Raw genomic sequence first — 16,207 nt, 5'->3', positions numbered from 1 at the left:
CTAAATTACTGCAATTTCATGATAAAACTTTAATGGAAACGGAGTTGCTTTTTATGGATGAGCAGAGGCAGTGGTTTCTTGAGATGGAATCTACCGAAGATGCTGTGAAGGCTGTTGAAATGACAATAAAGGATTTAGAATATTAAGCTTAGTTAATGAAGTAGGGATAGGGTTTGAAAGGATTAACTTCAATTCTGAAAGAAGTTCTATTGCAGATAAAATGGTATCAAACATTGCTCAATGCTACAGAGAAATGGTTGGTGAAAGGAAGAGTCAACCAATGGGGCACACTTCACTGTCTTATTTTGTCATATTACCATGCCAACCTTGAGCTATCATCATCCTGATCAGTCAGCAGCCATTAACACTACGGAAAGACCAGCAGCCAAAAGATTACAACTCACTGAAGGCTCACATGATGGTTGGCATTTTTTAGCAGTGAAGTATTTTTAAATAAAGTATGTGCATTGTTTTTCTAGACACAATCCTATTGCACATTTAATTTTTTCAGACTACAGTATAAACAACTTTTACATACTCCAGGAAATAAAAAAATTCCTGGGAATGTGTTTATTGTGAAATTTGCTTTATTGTGAAATTCGCTTTATTTTGAGGATCTGGAACTGAACTCACAATATCTCCAAGGTATGCCTGTACTAAATAAAAACTTACAATATTTGAAAGATGCTAGGGCAACAACACAATATTCTGAAAACTAATAAATAAGGAAAAGAATAAAACATCTGCCATGCCTTGCTTTCTACAGGATAAACTGTATTTCAAAGTAACCAAACAGTTAATGAGGTAAAATTCGTCACAGAATTACAGCCAGTAAGTGCAGAAGAAATAATAGAATATCATCATTTTGTAAGCCTTAGTAATATAAAACAATGACTCTGGACAAAAGTTATCAATAGGTACTACCAATTAAGTGATGTGGAACTTCATAATAGATGTATCAGGTTGACAACACCTTACTCAAATTTATGAGAAGAGACATGTTATGCCCTCAGGTGTAATGTAACAGGAAAAACACAGCGTCACCTATGAACTGCTGCTGCTAAGTTGCTTCAGTCGTGTCCGACTCTGTGTGACCCCAGAGACAGCAGCCCACCAGGCTCCACTGTCCCTGGGATTCTCTAGGCAAGAACGCTGGAGTGGGTTTGCCATTACCTTCTCCAATGCATGAAAGTGAAAGTGAAAGTGAAGTCGCTCAGTCTTTCTGACTCTTAGCCACCCCATGGACTGCAGCCTACCAGGCTCCTCCATCCATGGGATTTTCCGGGCAAGAGTACTGGAGTGGGTTGCCACTGCCTTCTACGTACCTATGAACGATTTTTCTCAAAAACTATCAGAATTTAATTAAGCCTAAACTGAGCTATTATAAATTAAAAAAAAAAATTTAAGAGACATTAACATTCAAATGCAACCTATAAATTTTGGTGGGATACTGAATCAAACATAAATTATAAAAACACACTTATAAGATGAATGAAGAAATGAGAACCCTGTTTTATTTGATACCAAGAAATTATTTTTTAAATTTCTTTAAGTGTGATAATGACTTTGCAGATTTTCAAAAACAAAAGCCTTCCTGCATTAGAGATATTGAAAAAAGAAATAAGGAGGTAAAATAAGGAGGAAAAAACTTTGATAATTATTGGCTAGATGTTTGGTATATATATGTTTACTATACTTTGATGTGTTTCAAAATTTTCCTTCAAGAAACAAAGGTGGTCCTAGATTGGTATTTTCCAAGGGCCAGACATAAGAAAAGGAAAATCTCTCTCAAAGAATAAACCTGAAGATCTCTGCAGAAATCAGAACACGAAAAAAAGAGAGAGAGAGATATGGGGAAAAAAATATAAGAGGGACTATAAAAAGCACAAAATATAAGATAATGGATAGAAAGACAAACATTATCAACAATCACATTAACTATAAACGGACTAAATGTTCCAGTTAAACAAAGAATGTTCTAAAGAATGAAAAAGGAAATACCACTGTATGTTGTTTACAACAAAGCTAAAATACAAGGATAGAGAAAGTTTGAAAATAAAAGAATGGCAAAAGGTACACTTTGCAAATGCTAACCAAAAGAAAACTGATGTTACAATATTAATATTAGAACACAGTTAAAAGCAAAAAGCATTATTAGGATATAAAAGTATTTTCATAAATGATGTGGTAAGTCGTTTCAGTCAAGTCTGACTCTGCAATCCCATGGACTCCAACCAGGCTCCTCTGTCCATGGAATTCTCTAGGCAAGAATACTGGAGTGGATTGCCATTTCCTTTGCCAATCATTTCCCTTCATAAGGATAAAAGCTTCAATTCATCAAGTAAGAACTTTTAATTTGTAGGTATCTGTTCTCAAAATATCAGATATTTAAAATCCAAAAGTCTGCTTTTAAACAGGAAAACTTAAAACTATTTATGGTAAATTTATGGTCACAATAATTTTAAATGTTTGTATTTGTCATCTTATTCTATAGTTTTTGATGTTGCTGATGTTTTCCGTTCTTTAATTTGCTATGTTAATGCTGGTTAGCCTGCTTATTTTTTTTCCCCAATAACCACATTTAACCTTTAATTTCATTAGAAAGCAATTAAACTTTTCAGAAACATTAGTATACAGCTATAAGATTTTATAGAAATACATTTTTTAAAATTTTGCTTTACATTTAGGCAAGATGCCGAATTTAACAATTATTCCTCTTACCATCATTCTCCTTTTCCATATTTTATTAATAACTCTAGAGAACCAATTCACTAATCTGTTCAAAATGAGCAAAATTTAAAGAACCCTAAGATTTAACTTGATAAATGTATTATTTGACTTATTTTATCATTTTAATGTTTCAAAGCCAATTCCCTATTACAACTTCCTTAGAGTTCTAAATTTTTACTCCCTCTCCTGTTGTTCAGAACATATCATAAGTAATATACTCAAAAAGAGTAAATAGAGAGTATATTTTCTAAGATGCAGTATTTTCTTAGAATATCTTCCAACTGTTACTAAAGACAGAATACTGTGGTCACTGTATTTTTCCTGAAGGGGATATTGTGTTATTGTAGGATCATGAGTAACTTAATAAAAAAGTTTGAATAGATTCATATTTCTTTTTAGGTAAAATCTTTTGAAACCGGATACCTAGAGAACTCTTTAATTTTTGAAACGTAAACTTTTTACCCCAATATGTTAACATTTAAAATCTATCCTTTAATTTTGTCAAGAAAATAAACGGCTCACTTGCTGTCTCAAAAAGTTTTTATTAAGATCAGGAAAGATCTATTCTTTTATTTTGTTTTTATTACTCAGTTTATTACTGAGGTGAATTCACTGGTTACCTGTTTGAGAATATCTTGTTGTTTACAAGTGGAGCTCTCATAAAATCCATACAGACAGTCCCCGGGTTAAGTAATATTTGATCCATAAATAAATTCGTCTTTGTGTAAACTGTTTCATAATTTAATTATTTGCATTAATATGGAAACATTAAATTTGAATTTGTGAGTACACAAACTCATAAGTTTCATGTTTCTCCTCCCACAGGTGTTTGTTTGCATTAAAGTCATTTACGCTTTGATTTTCGTGTAGACATTTCTTATAATAAAAATTGTCCTTTAATGGAAAGATTTTCCTTCTAGTTAATTGACAACATTAACATTACACTATTTTTCTCTGTTTTCCATATTTTTTTCACAGTTCATAATTTAATTTTTCTGTATTTATACTTCAAACACAGGTCAATCAAGGCCAGTACTGGCTAATTTGGGGGATCCTAATCACTATCAATTCTGTCCTTATGATTCTTCCAAGAATGCAGACGTCCTGTTTCACACAGGCCACAAACGGCAGACTTATACCATGGTATCACTTTTTAAAAATGAGATAGGACACAACAATGAGATAAATCTAAAGATTCAGAAATAGTCTAATAACTGATGCTAACTGCTTGTGAGAAAACAAACTTTCTGACTATAGAGTGGCTGATTCATTAATATGAAAAACTGATTAACTTCTTATAGAATATTCTCAGTTCTTATACCTTACTGAAAAAACAGACAATTTTAGACACTTTTGAAGGCCTTGAAGCAAACTTGAAGTAGTTTGTTGTGAGTCCCAATCAGCACCACTTAATCAGAAGTCCCCAATTTTTTGAAATTTACACAACATATACATGACATTATAGGCAAGGGATTATCTTTTCCAAGGTTGTAACCAATGTCAATAATCCAAAAAAATCAGCATGTAATTTTCTCTTTTGGCTGACAGTCATTTTAAAATCAAACTATAAACTTCCCATGAGTTTAACAACCTCAGAATCATTAATGGAAAGGATTTAAGATTTATTTAGTTCAGAGCATTTAAAGACTGTGGTATGGAATCTAGTTTCTAGGGTTCCACAAACCTTTCCTAAGAGGATTTCAGTTCCACTATCTTGTGATGTTACTACAATTTAAGAAAACAATTTCTAAGTCCATATCCTTGTTCTTCTTTATTTCCAAATCATAATATATTACTCACCTTGCAGTAATATAGCTTATGACAAGGAAATGGTGTAGGACTGCATGGGAAAAGCAGTTGTAGCTATAGGTATGTAATTAAACTGGTTTATGAGAACCTATATACTAAAGACACTTACTCCTTGGAAGGAAAGTTATGACCAACCTAGATAGCATATTCAAAAGCAGAGACATTACTTTGCCAACAAAGGTCCGTCTAGTCAAGGCTATGGTTTTTCCTGTGGTCATGTATGGATGTGAGAGTTGGACTGTGAAGAAGGCTGAGCGCCAAAGAATTGACGCTTTTGAACTGTGGTGTTGGAGAAGACTCTTGAGAGTCCCTTGGACTGCAAGGAGATCCAACCAGTCCATTCTGAAGGAGATCAGCCCTGGGATTTCTTTGGAAGGAATGATGCTAAAGCTGAAACTCCAGTACTTTGGCCACCTCATGCGAAGAGTTGACTCATTGGAAAAGATTCTGATGCTGGGAGGGATTGGGGGCAGGAGGAGAAGGGGACGACAGAGAATGAGATGGCTGGATGGCATCACTGACTCGATGGACGTGAGTCTGAGTGAACTCCGGGAGTTGGTGATGGGCAGGGAGGCCTGGCATGCTGCGATTCATGGGGTCGCAAAGAGTCAGATACAACTGAGAGACTGAACTGAACTGAATGCTAGTCCCAGTTTGCCAAGTGATGCTAGTGGTAAAGAATCTGCCTGCCAATGTAGGAGACGTAAGACATGTGAGTTCAATCCCTGGGTTGGGAAGATCCCCTGGAGGAGGGTATGGCACCCCACTCCAGTATTCTTGCCTGGAGAATCCAATGCCAGAGAGCCTGGGGGGCTACAGTTCAAGGGGTCGCAAAGAGTCAGACATGACTATAGCAACTTAGCATCATGCATGCACGCAAGGCTAGTCCATTTGCCTCCTTCTGAAATGAATTAAAGTCAACTCCATTCTAAAAGCCATTCACTAATTCTAAAGCTGTGTTCTTTAAACTGTGGTATGTACACAGGTGCATCTTTGTGACATGTTATCAATCTGCAGTGAAATAAAGTAAATCAACCCTATCTCAGAGCACACAATTTTAGTTAGTCCTTTGTTTTTCTTTAAGCAAGACTTTCTCACTGAAGAAAGCAGCACAGTAATCTATATTTTGGCAAAAGTATTTCACCTTTTCTTGAATTAGTAACAAACTATGCAGATGAGTACGACAGATAGCAATATCCTAACGAATTCCAGAAAAAAAAGTTCTAATAATTTTTCAGTGGTCTCCAAAGACAGGAAATTTCCCCCTCAGTTTAATACCTAACTTTAGTTGTTATATCTTCAATTTAATCCCACTTTCATATCCTTTATGCTGCTGGGAGCAGAAGTCCAAACAACAATCTTCCACGTGTATTTAAAAAGCAAAATTTCCTCCCTGCTTTAAGCCCTCTTAAATGAATTTTGAAAGAGTCATTTGGGAAGACCACCATTTTGAAATCATGTATTGCTAGTAAATAAACTCAAAACAAGGTAATTATCCTGAGCTCTCATAGCACTCATTTATAAGACATATATCCACATACCATTAAATAACATCAAATTTATAATCAATGCTTTAGAGTCTCAATTTTGTTTTCCAGAGTTTACAATCTACCATATTTTAAAAAAGAACAGATTAAAATGATAATAAAGGTAGTTTTTCTTTATATTGTTAGTATCTTGACTATTTGTTTACCATTAAGGAAACAATGATATAATTATGGTAAAAACGGACCTAATCAGATGTCACATGTTCTCTCTCTGTGCCTGCCTGGAGTTTCAGTTCAGTCGCTCAGTCGTATCTGACTGTTTGCAACCCCATGAATCGCAGCACACCAGGCCTCCCTTTCCATCATCAACTCTCAGAGTTCACTCAAACTCATGTCCATCAAGTCGGCGATGCCATCCAGCCATCTCATCCTCTCTCGTCCCCTTCTCCTCCTGCCCCCAATCCCTCCCAGCATCAGGGTCTTTTCCAATGAGTCAACTCTTCGCATGAGGTGCCCCAAGTACTGGAGTTTCAGCTTTAGCATCAGTCCTTCCAATGAACACTCAGGAGTGATGTCCTTTAGAATGGACTGGTTGGATCTCCTGGGAGTTCAAGGGACTCTCAAGAGTCTTCTCCAACACCACAGTTCAAAAGCATCAATTCTTCCGCGCTCAGCTTTCTTCACAGTCCAACTCTCACATCCATACATGACCACTGGAAAAACCATAGCCTTGACTAGACAGACCTTTGTTGGCAAAGTAATGTCTCTGCTTTTCAATATGCTATCTAGGTTGGTCATAACTTTCAATGAGTAAGCATCTTTTAATTTCATGGCTGCAATCACCATCTGCAGTGATTTTGGAGCCCAGAAAAATAAAGTCTGACACTGTTTCCACTGTTTCCCCATCTATTTCCCATGAAGTGATGGGACCAGATGCCATGATCTTCATTTTCTGAATGTTGAGCTTTAAGCCAACTTTCTCACTCTCCTCTTTCACTTTCATCAAGAGGCTCTTTAGTTCCTCTTCGCTTTCTCCCATAAGGGTGGTGTCATCTGCATATCTGAGGTGATTACTATTTCTCCCGGCAATCTTGATTCCAGGTTGTGCTTCTTCCAGCCCAGCGTTTCTCATGATGTACTCTACATATAAGTTAAATAAGCAGGTGTCTAACTGCTTTCTTATTGTGTAACAACAGTGGCAAAGTTAAACACTCAGCCCTAGGGACGTGCAGGACAAGTACTGTTACCAAACATGCACAAGTCGTGCTTATTCACACTCCACTTCCATTTAGTTCCTGCTGGGCTATGACTCCAGCGCTATTCAGTTATTGATGTTATTTCTAAAACATCGAAGTAAAATACTCCACAGGACTGCAGGCAGATCTCATTTTATCACACTTCGGTTTACTACACCTTGTGGATCATGTGTTTTTTACGAATTGAAGTTTTGTGGTAACTCTGTGCTGAGCAGCCTATTGGTGCCATTTTCCCAATAGCATTTGCTCACTTTGTGTCTCTGTGCCACAGAAACTGTGGTCATTTTCACAAAATTTCACTTTCATTGCTATTATATTTGCTATGGTGATCTGTGATAGTTAATCTTTGACGTGACTACTACAAAAAGATTATGCTTCACCGAAAGCTCAGATGATGGTTAGCATTTTCTAGCATTAAGGTACTTTTTACTTACAGTATGTACATTGTATTTTTAGACATAACAGACTACAGTTTAGTATAAACATCACGTTTATATGCATTGAGCAACCACAAACTTCACGTGACTTCACTGTGATACCCACTTTCCTGAGGTGTTCAGAAGCTGAACCTGCAGTATTTCTGAGGTCTGCCTCCATTTCATTACTTGAATTTTTAAGTTTCTCATCTCAGTCTCCTAAAAAGTCATTTCACATACAGAAAATAAACTGGAAAAGACATATTTTATTTCCTAGCATTTAAATATAAATTTAAATAAATGTATGTTTATATACCAAAACTGACAATTACTTAACATTATAGCAAACACAAGCTCCAAGTTAACTGACTTATATGGCAAAGGCAGTAAAGGCACAGTAAGAAGCATAAAGCCAAGATTTAAAAGGTAGGAACTAATTAAATCAGAATAGAAAAAAGACTAAATTATATCCTCAAAAACATTCTTACAAATAAACAAGTCAAGTAATATATCTAAAAACAATAAGCCTCTAATTACTAGATTTTTCAAAGATCAGTAACTACATTCTTCAAGAGTCTTCAATGGATGTGGAAACTAGATTGCAGAATAACAGAAAATAAATGAAAGCAGCAATCATACATGCTATGCTGATGATGGCTGACAGTAAGATGGAAGAGAAGTTCACTTAGACCGTATTTCCAGTTCCATATCTTCAATTATGAACTATCTCTACTTGGATCTTACCTCACACTCAACCTAACAAAATGATCCAACCTTAAATTCCACACTACGATCCCTTGTAACTTCATTATGTACATCAGTATCACTAATACTGTCCAAGTAAATGTGATGCAAAACTTCAGCATTATCATTTAAATTTTTTATTAAAAATTCCAAATTTGTAAAAAGTAGAGCAGTGAACTCAATCCCCACTGCCCATTTTCCACCAATGAAAAGATTTTGCCACATTTGATTCATATGTAATTTTTTTCTTGCTGAGCTATTTCAAAGTAACCCTCGACATCATGTAAAGACATACCTCCACATACATATTTTTTAATGTTTTTTCTGTCTCTGCAATATCCTCCACATGGAATCAGTTATTAAATCCTACTCCTAATAACCTCATAGCTCAGTTGGTAAAGAATCCGCCTGCAATGCAGAAGACCCCAGTTCGATTCCTGGGTCACGAAGATCCACTGGAGAAGGGACAGGCTACCCACTCCAGTATTCTTAGGTTTCCCTGGTGGCTCAGCTGGTAAAGAATCCACCTGCAAGGCGAGAGACTTGGATTTGATCCCTGGGTTGGGAAGATCCTCTGGAGAAGGGAAAAGCTACCCATTCCAGTATTCTGGCCTGAAGAATTCCAGGGACTGTGTAGTCCATGGGGTCGCAGAGTCAGATACAACTGAGCAACTTTTGCTTTCACTTAATAACCTCAAAAGGTCTCACAGAAATCAATAACAATCCCCCAAAAACATTAAAGTGCGTGGGAGACTTTTAAAGGTCCTCAGTTTTTTTTCACCCATCCTCGTATCCATGCCTCTCACAGTAAGATTCCCTTCAACAAGTAGGGTGCAGGTCCCCATCCCTTTGGGCTGTCCTGACCACTTGTTTTAGGCAGTATGCTGTGGCAGAGAAGACAGTGAGCTAGTGCCAAGCCTAGGTCTTTTTGTAAGGTTTCTCTGTCTCTCTGGACTCCTGCCTCCTCAGTGAGAATAACACTGCAGGATGAGAGGTGATAGAGCAGAGATGAGTGCACCCAGGTGAGTCCGTTCTATACCATGCAGCTCCCTGCCAGCCGACTGCGAGCGAGCCCAGCCAACCCAGATTAGCACAACCATCCAGCTGGTCCACAGATCTGTGAGCTGAAATAAATGTTTACCATTGTGATACCACTGAGGCTTTGGGTTTTTTGTTAGCTGCATTACTGTTGCAATAAATAACTAATACAGAAATTGGTACTAATAAAAACAAAATATGTGTCATTGACTTTGGGACCAAAGTAGTAGTTACAGTTACAAAGGCAAGAAAAATAATGAGGAAACTATATGAGACTTAAAAAACAGTGACCCATGTTTTGTAGTGATAAATTTTTGGTGACTATGCTTTCAAACAATAACTTGAAAGAAGTTAGACTGTATTTAAAAGAAACTTTTTGGCTTGAGCAAGCTAATTTTCTGGCAGAATGCTGAAAATGTCACCTGGTTGCTCCAAGCCATACAGTAAGGTTCTGCAAGAAAGAGATGAGCTAAAGAAACACCTGGTCATTTTATAAGCAGAATCTAGAGAAAATAGAGAGGAACCAAGACTTCCTGGTTTGGCAAATAAAACCTCATACAAAGATCTAATCAAGGGTGTGGCTGTTAATCCCTTTCTTAAGATCTCGAAAAGAGCTAAGGGCAGTGTCTAAGTAGACATTTTCAGCTTGACAAAAGGGCTTTTAGGAAGTTCAGGGGCAGGATCCCACAGAATTCTGATCTCTACACAGTAGTGATTCATCTAGAGAGCAGTCACGTCTCACTAAACAAGTGTGGGTGTGGGTTTCAGTGCATGGAATAAACCATGCCAAACACGCAGAATTCCCATCAAGTTTTACAGAGGTTTCACTGGCCCAAGAGCCACCAGCCCAGCACTGGGAAGGCTCTGTGTCAGTGAGGGGACCCTGCACCTTCTGCTCACTTTCCTGGACTCCCCCTCTGCCAGGGGGACAAGCCCAGGCTGTCCTGCTGATGGGTGAGAGACCATGTGGCGCAGAGCACAGCTGTCTTTGTTTTTTCAACAAGATGGCAAAGCCGAGATAAACAATCAACAATAGGATTATTTCTTTCATCATCTCCCCAGTCATGGCCCTACCACTACCATCCCCAGCGTAGAGATTCAGGTTTATGTCCTGAGATATTGTGAGCCCCTCTACCCTGCCCCTGGGCCTCTATTTCTTCTGCCGGACCATCCATTCAGTATCATCATGCTCTCCATATGCCAGTAAGTACTAACTGTAATAATGGTGACCATGTCATCCATTCTTGGAAACCACCAGTAGCTACCCCAATCCCTAGTATCAACTCTCCTCCAGACAACAAAAGCCCTTCACAAACATAACCTCTCCTCTGCTGTCTTTTCTTCTGCAATTCTACCAGAAAATATCCAGCCTCTTAGGACTCTAAAATAACATGCTCATTCCTATTTCCAAGACTGGATTCACAATGTTTTCTCCCACCAAGAGGCTCTTTCACCTTATCCTCTCCCTATCACTCTTACCCATGCTTTGACCCTATCCCCCTGTGATGGGCCTTTCCTGACGTGCTACCAGAAAGAGGTCTTTCGCTTCTGATTTCTAGAGCACTTTCTATATATACTTTTTAAAGAGTCATCATATTGTATTCCTACTAAGCTATTTTGTATATGTATATTGTGTGTGTATATTCTGCTTTTTTGAAAGCCCACACACTGTCATCTTTTAAAAAAGCAGAAATGAAATCTTTCTTATCAATTTTCAGTGAAATCCTCTCGATGCTCAGCACAAATTCATAAGCATAAGTTAAATATATCCAGAATTTTCATTAAATCCATAGGAATAATACTCATTTATTTAGAAATAAAATTTCACTAAGAAAATCCTTGAACATAGCTCATTGTTTTCTTTATATATGCTCAAACAAAAGTATGTACTTAAATTTAAATGAAAACTGTACAATTTATCTTATGCAAAATACATAATTTTCACATTAAAATACAAACCCTCTCTGAAATAAATCCACATTGTAGAACTTGTTTAGCTCCACGGAGAATTCTACCATTGCTTGAACTTCAGTCATTTTTAGTTTATACTCAGAAGACAAATCTGGTAACAGCACCTTGGTTAAAGTAGGGGGAAAAAAATCATGAGAAGCACAAAAAAAAATGCCAACTTACAAAATCACTAACATTAAACATATTTCAGAGTATGATATGCAGGCAGGAAATAAAAATGAAGACAATTCATTTAGTGCTCCTAACTTAGCTTGATCCGACTGTACAGCACCAGAATCTATACATATGTACTCACTATACATATATACTAGGAAATACTAAACAGCACTACCCTAGAAGATCTGCCCTGTTTGAATGCTTTTCTAAGATTTGTTTCTCTTTGTGACAACTATGTGATAATAAATAATACAGCAAATTGTTCAAAGTAACTATTGACTTTATCATAGGTAAAAGGTAACTTTTTAAGAGAAAAATTAAGTTACCTAATTATTCTCTTCTAGTTCTACACTGCACTTCACATAAAGGCAACTCAGAGTCAAAAAAAGAATTAGCATTCTTTAATTTCCATTTAAATTTATGAAGCTTTTTCTCTGTCAGGTGAAGTTCTTAAATGACTGCTCACTTTTTAATTAAAAACAATTTCCCCCTCATTACAAAAGTCTAAAGTGTTCATTTTCAAGAGGTCAAAAAGAGAGAGACAAGCAAAAAAGAAAACATTTATAATTCTATCCACTGAAATACATACTTTGGTATATTTCTTTATATTTGTATATATATATTTGTACAATTTCTATAAAAGTAGGATCAAATTATGTATACATTTAATTTAATCTGCTTATTTCATTTATTTTTACCAATATCTATGTTAATAACTATTATACCATGATGTTATAATTTAAACAATCTCCTATTGTTAGGTATTAATAGTTTAATAGTTTCCATCTTCACACCATTTCAAAAAGCATCACTGCAATCATCCTTATCAATAATACATACTTTAAAAAGCAATTTGATGTAGTAAGAAAGTATTGAAAGACAATTCTGAGAGTCCTTATGTTTCTGCATGTCTTGCAAGCAGAGACACTGACTGCCTTTATTTCAGACTATTTTTCAAGGACACATGTTTAGCAAAGCGTCAGGAATCAGGGACAGTGTCTCATTCTGGAGTAAAGGGCAAATCTTTTTACTGTCCAGTGTGATAGAGATTAAGTCTCCTCTGAAGCATAAATCAGCAAGCTCACTGTCCCTCACGAAAGATTCAGGTCCCTCAGCTCAGGCGTCCTCTCATGTAACATAAACTACTCTTAGGCAGGCTGCCTCATACTCCAGCCACTGCTATTGCCCCGCATATAAACTGTCCTTTTCTCTGACCCAGGAGGAGTCTTGAGTCTTCTGCTGACATCCATGGTGCTTGGGAAGGCTAACTTGTTACTTGCAAGTGGGATAATATTGACCCTTCGCATTTCTTAAAACAGTTCTTCATAGAAATCTAGCAAATATTTTGATTATGAATTGAACACAAAAGAAATGCCATCGTCTTACCTCTGCTGATCAAAACTTCATTTTAATATCATTAAATAACCAATGCTGCACTTCCAGTTAGTGATTCTTGCTAAAATAATAGTGCTCCCCCTATGAGAAAGAAAAAATAACATCTCAAACAAAATAAGAGGCATACAAATGTCCATTTTAAGGAAACCTATGCTTTGTTACTTAGTACTTTCAATTTATCCAGAAGATCCATATCCTCCATAAGGCTTAGGAATAAGGGTTAGAAATTTGTTTTCATTCAGTTTCACACATCAATAGTAACTATTATCTTTGTTATGATTCACCTGTGTACACTTCAAAGTACAATAATAAATAGAGGAGTATTTTCTTAGTTCAGTGGTTCAGAAACAATCCTCATGAATACCCAAAACAGTATAAGCTTTTCACTTTTTTAAGAATTTTGTATTTATTTATTATTTTTGGCTGTGCTGGGTCTTTGCCGCTGTGCGTAGGTTTTCTCTAGTTGCAGCAAGTAAGGGCTACTCTCTAGTTGCGGTGCACGGGCTTCTCACTGTGGTGGCTTCTCTCACTGTGGAGCACAGGCTCTAGGCATGTGGGCTCAGCAGTTTTCACACATGGCTCAGCTGCCCCACAGCATGTGGAATCTTCCCGGACCAGGAACCAAGCCTGTGTCCCCTGCACTGGCAGGTGGATTCCCAACCACTGGAACCACCAAGGAAGTCCTAAACTTATCAATGTTTAAGATGCAGAACTCACCATTTTAAAATATGCCATTCCCTTGGTAGAAGAAATGATTTTTGAAACTTCACACACAGATAAATAGAGAGATATGAAACGTGTGTATATATACATACACACATATGCTATGAGCTATTTAAAATATTTTGACAAAAAAGGTGCCTGGATATACTGTGGATAGTTTTTTTTTCCACACTCCAAATATTTATTGCTTAAATTTAAAAAAAGTCTTTTGCCTTTGGTATAATTATTTTAGGTACTAAAAATGTTAGAATGAAGACCACATTCACACTTCTTCATAGATTTTTTTCTTCTTTCCATCATGTATACATAGACTTTACCACCTTCCTTAATTGTTAAAGCTTAATAATCAAAAGATTTTTATAGTAACTATTTCTAAGGAGATCAAAATGATACTGCCTTTATATATTTCCTGTTCATGGAAGTAGTCTCTTCTCTAAGACAGCTTCTCCTGTACATATATTCTTGTGTTCTAGCCCTGCCTGTGTCAAGTTTGGTTAGGTCTCTATGCCTTAACTTACTCAGAAATAAAATAGGTATTCAATCATTCAAACATTTATTGAACACTTACTAGAAGCTAGCAAATGCAAGAGGTCAAGGCCCCTGAGGTAAGTTCCCAACATCTCAAAAAGCTCACTAACCACCAGGAAGAGATTAATATAGATTAAGTACAGCACAATGATTAAAACAAGGCTTAGGATCTGAGTTCAAATCCAACATTTTGGTAGTTTACCTCTCATGTCTTCATTTCCTTCAGGGAACATAGCATCTCTATCACCTGTATCAGTAGGCCTGTTATCTGAGCAAGAAATATCTTTTTTCCTCATTTATACCATTTCACTTTTGTATCCCTTTACAGCAGCTTTTTCTTCAATACAGAAATTAATACCAGAATTAGAGAACTGTCATAACAAAATTCTAAAATATGTGGCACTGGCTAAGTCACTGGGTACCAGGCAACAGAGTAATAGGCAAAACTATTAAGAAAATAATGGTGACCCTGGTTATATTGGAGCAAAACATGCCAGAAACTGCTGCCGACAATAACTTACAGAACATGGTGCCCATAAAAACCTCAGAACTTCAAGGTAAGAATATGAAAAGAACCACAACATTCATGTGTGCCAGTGGTTCTTTGCTGCCTTTATTCAGGCAAGAACTGGCCAGTTGGCAACGAAAGATGGAAGGAAATAGAGTAGAAATGGGTCCCTGTAGTCAACTCCTTCAATATCTGCATTATTAGGAGATAACATTATTAGTACTTTTCCCAAAGACTTCTATTAAGACATTTTTTTCAAAACAAACTTTTTATTGAAGTATAGTTGATTTAAAATGTTTTCACTTCAGATATACAGCAAAGTGACTCAATTACATATATATTCCTTTTCAGACTCTTTTCCATTATAATCCCTCACAAGATATTGAATACAGTTCCTTGTGCTATACAATAGGTCCTTGTTATTTATTTCATATATAGTGATTTTTATATCTCCTATCCCAATCTCCTAATTTATTCCTTTCTCCTCAACATTTCCCCTTTGGTTAAGATAAATTTGTTTTCTATGTGAGTCTATTTTTGTTTTGTGAATAAGTTCATTTGTATCTTTTTTTTTTTAGATTCCACATATAAGAGATATCATATGATTATCTGTCTTCCTCTATCTGACTTACTTCACTTAATATGATAATCTCTAGGTTCATCCATGTCTGCAAATGGCATTATTTCATTCTTTTTTATGGCATCACCAAGTCAATGGACTTTGTTTGGAGTTTGGGTAAACTCCGGGAGTCAGTGATCAATAGGGAGGCCTGGTGGGCTGCAGTCCATGGGGTCGCAGAGTTGGACACGACTGAGCAACTGTACTGAACTGAATATTCCAATGTATATATGTAACACATATTTATCCATTTATCTGTCGATGAACATTTAGGTTGCTTCCATGTCTTGACTATCGTAAATAGCGCTGCTATGAAGAGTGAGTTGCATGCATCTTTTCAAATTAGAGTTTTCATCTTTTCCAGATATATGTGCAGAGTGGGACTGCTGGATTATATGGTACCTCTATTATTTTTAAGGAAACTCCATACTGTTCTCTATAGTGGCTGTACCAATTTACATTCGCATCAACACTGTAGAAGGGTTCCCTCTAATCCATGCCCTTGCAAACATTTACTGATGATGGCCATTCTGACTGGTGTGAGACAATACCTCATTGTAGTTTCTTTCTATTTTTTACTGAAGCATAGTTGATTTACGTTGTGTTAACTTCTATGGTATAGCAAAGTGACTCAGTTAAACACACATACATCCACTGTTTTTTGTTATGATTTATCTCAAGATAATGAGTATTATTTGTTCCCTGTGCCATACAGCAGGACCTTGTTGTTTCTCTACCCTGTATGTAATTGCTTGCATCTACTAACCCCAAACTCCCAGTCCATCCTTCCCCAAACCCTCCCACTTGGTACACAAATCTGTTCTATA

The 16,207-nt window shown here is 36.6% G+C and overlaps 1 protein-coding gene across 6 annotated transcripts in view; it reads right to left on the bottom strand.

Moving 5' to 3' along the window:
- Nucleotides 1-16,207, bottom strand: part of FAM135A (family with sequence similarity 135 member A) — a 154,208-nt gene that overhangs the window by 119,268 nt on the left and 18,733 nt on the right. For 5 of the 6 annotated variants that reach the window (XM_061427131.1, XM_061427136.1, XM_061427132.1 and 2 more), the window contains exons 2-3: nucleotides 12,994-13,083; nucleotides 11,440-11,555 (exon numbers count right to left, since the gene is read on the bottom strand). In XM_061427131.1, the coding sequence (XP_061283115.1) occupies nucleotides 11,440-11,516 (77 nt within the window). In that variant the 5' untranslated portion in view covers nucleotides 11,517-11,555; nucleotides 12,994-13,083. Of the gene's footprint in view, nucleotides 1-11,439; nucleotides 11,556-12,993; nucleotides 13,084-16,207 lie in introns of those variants that run through there. The other variant, XM_061427134.1, reaches the window with a different exon arrangement.

The sequence above is a fragment of the Bos javanicus genome, chromosome 9, assembly GCF_032452875.1.
Source record: "Bos javanicus breed banteng chromosome 9, ARS-OSU_banteng_1.0, whole genome shotgun sequence".
In the NCBI taxonomy this organism is placed as follows: Eukaryota; Metazoa; Chordata; class Mammalia; order Artiodactyla; family Bovidae; genus Bos; species Bos javanicus.
Note: the sequence above shows the minus strand (reverse complement) of the source record. Positions and strands in the feature narration are given on the sequence as shown.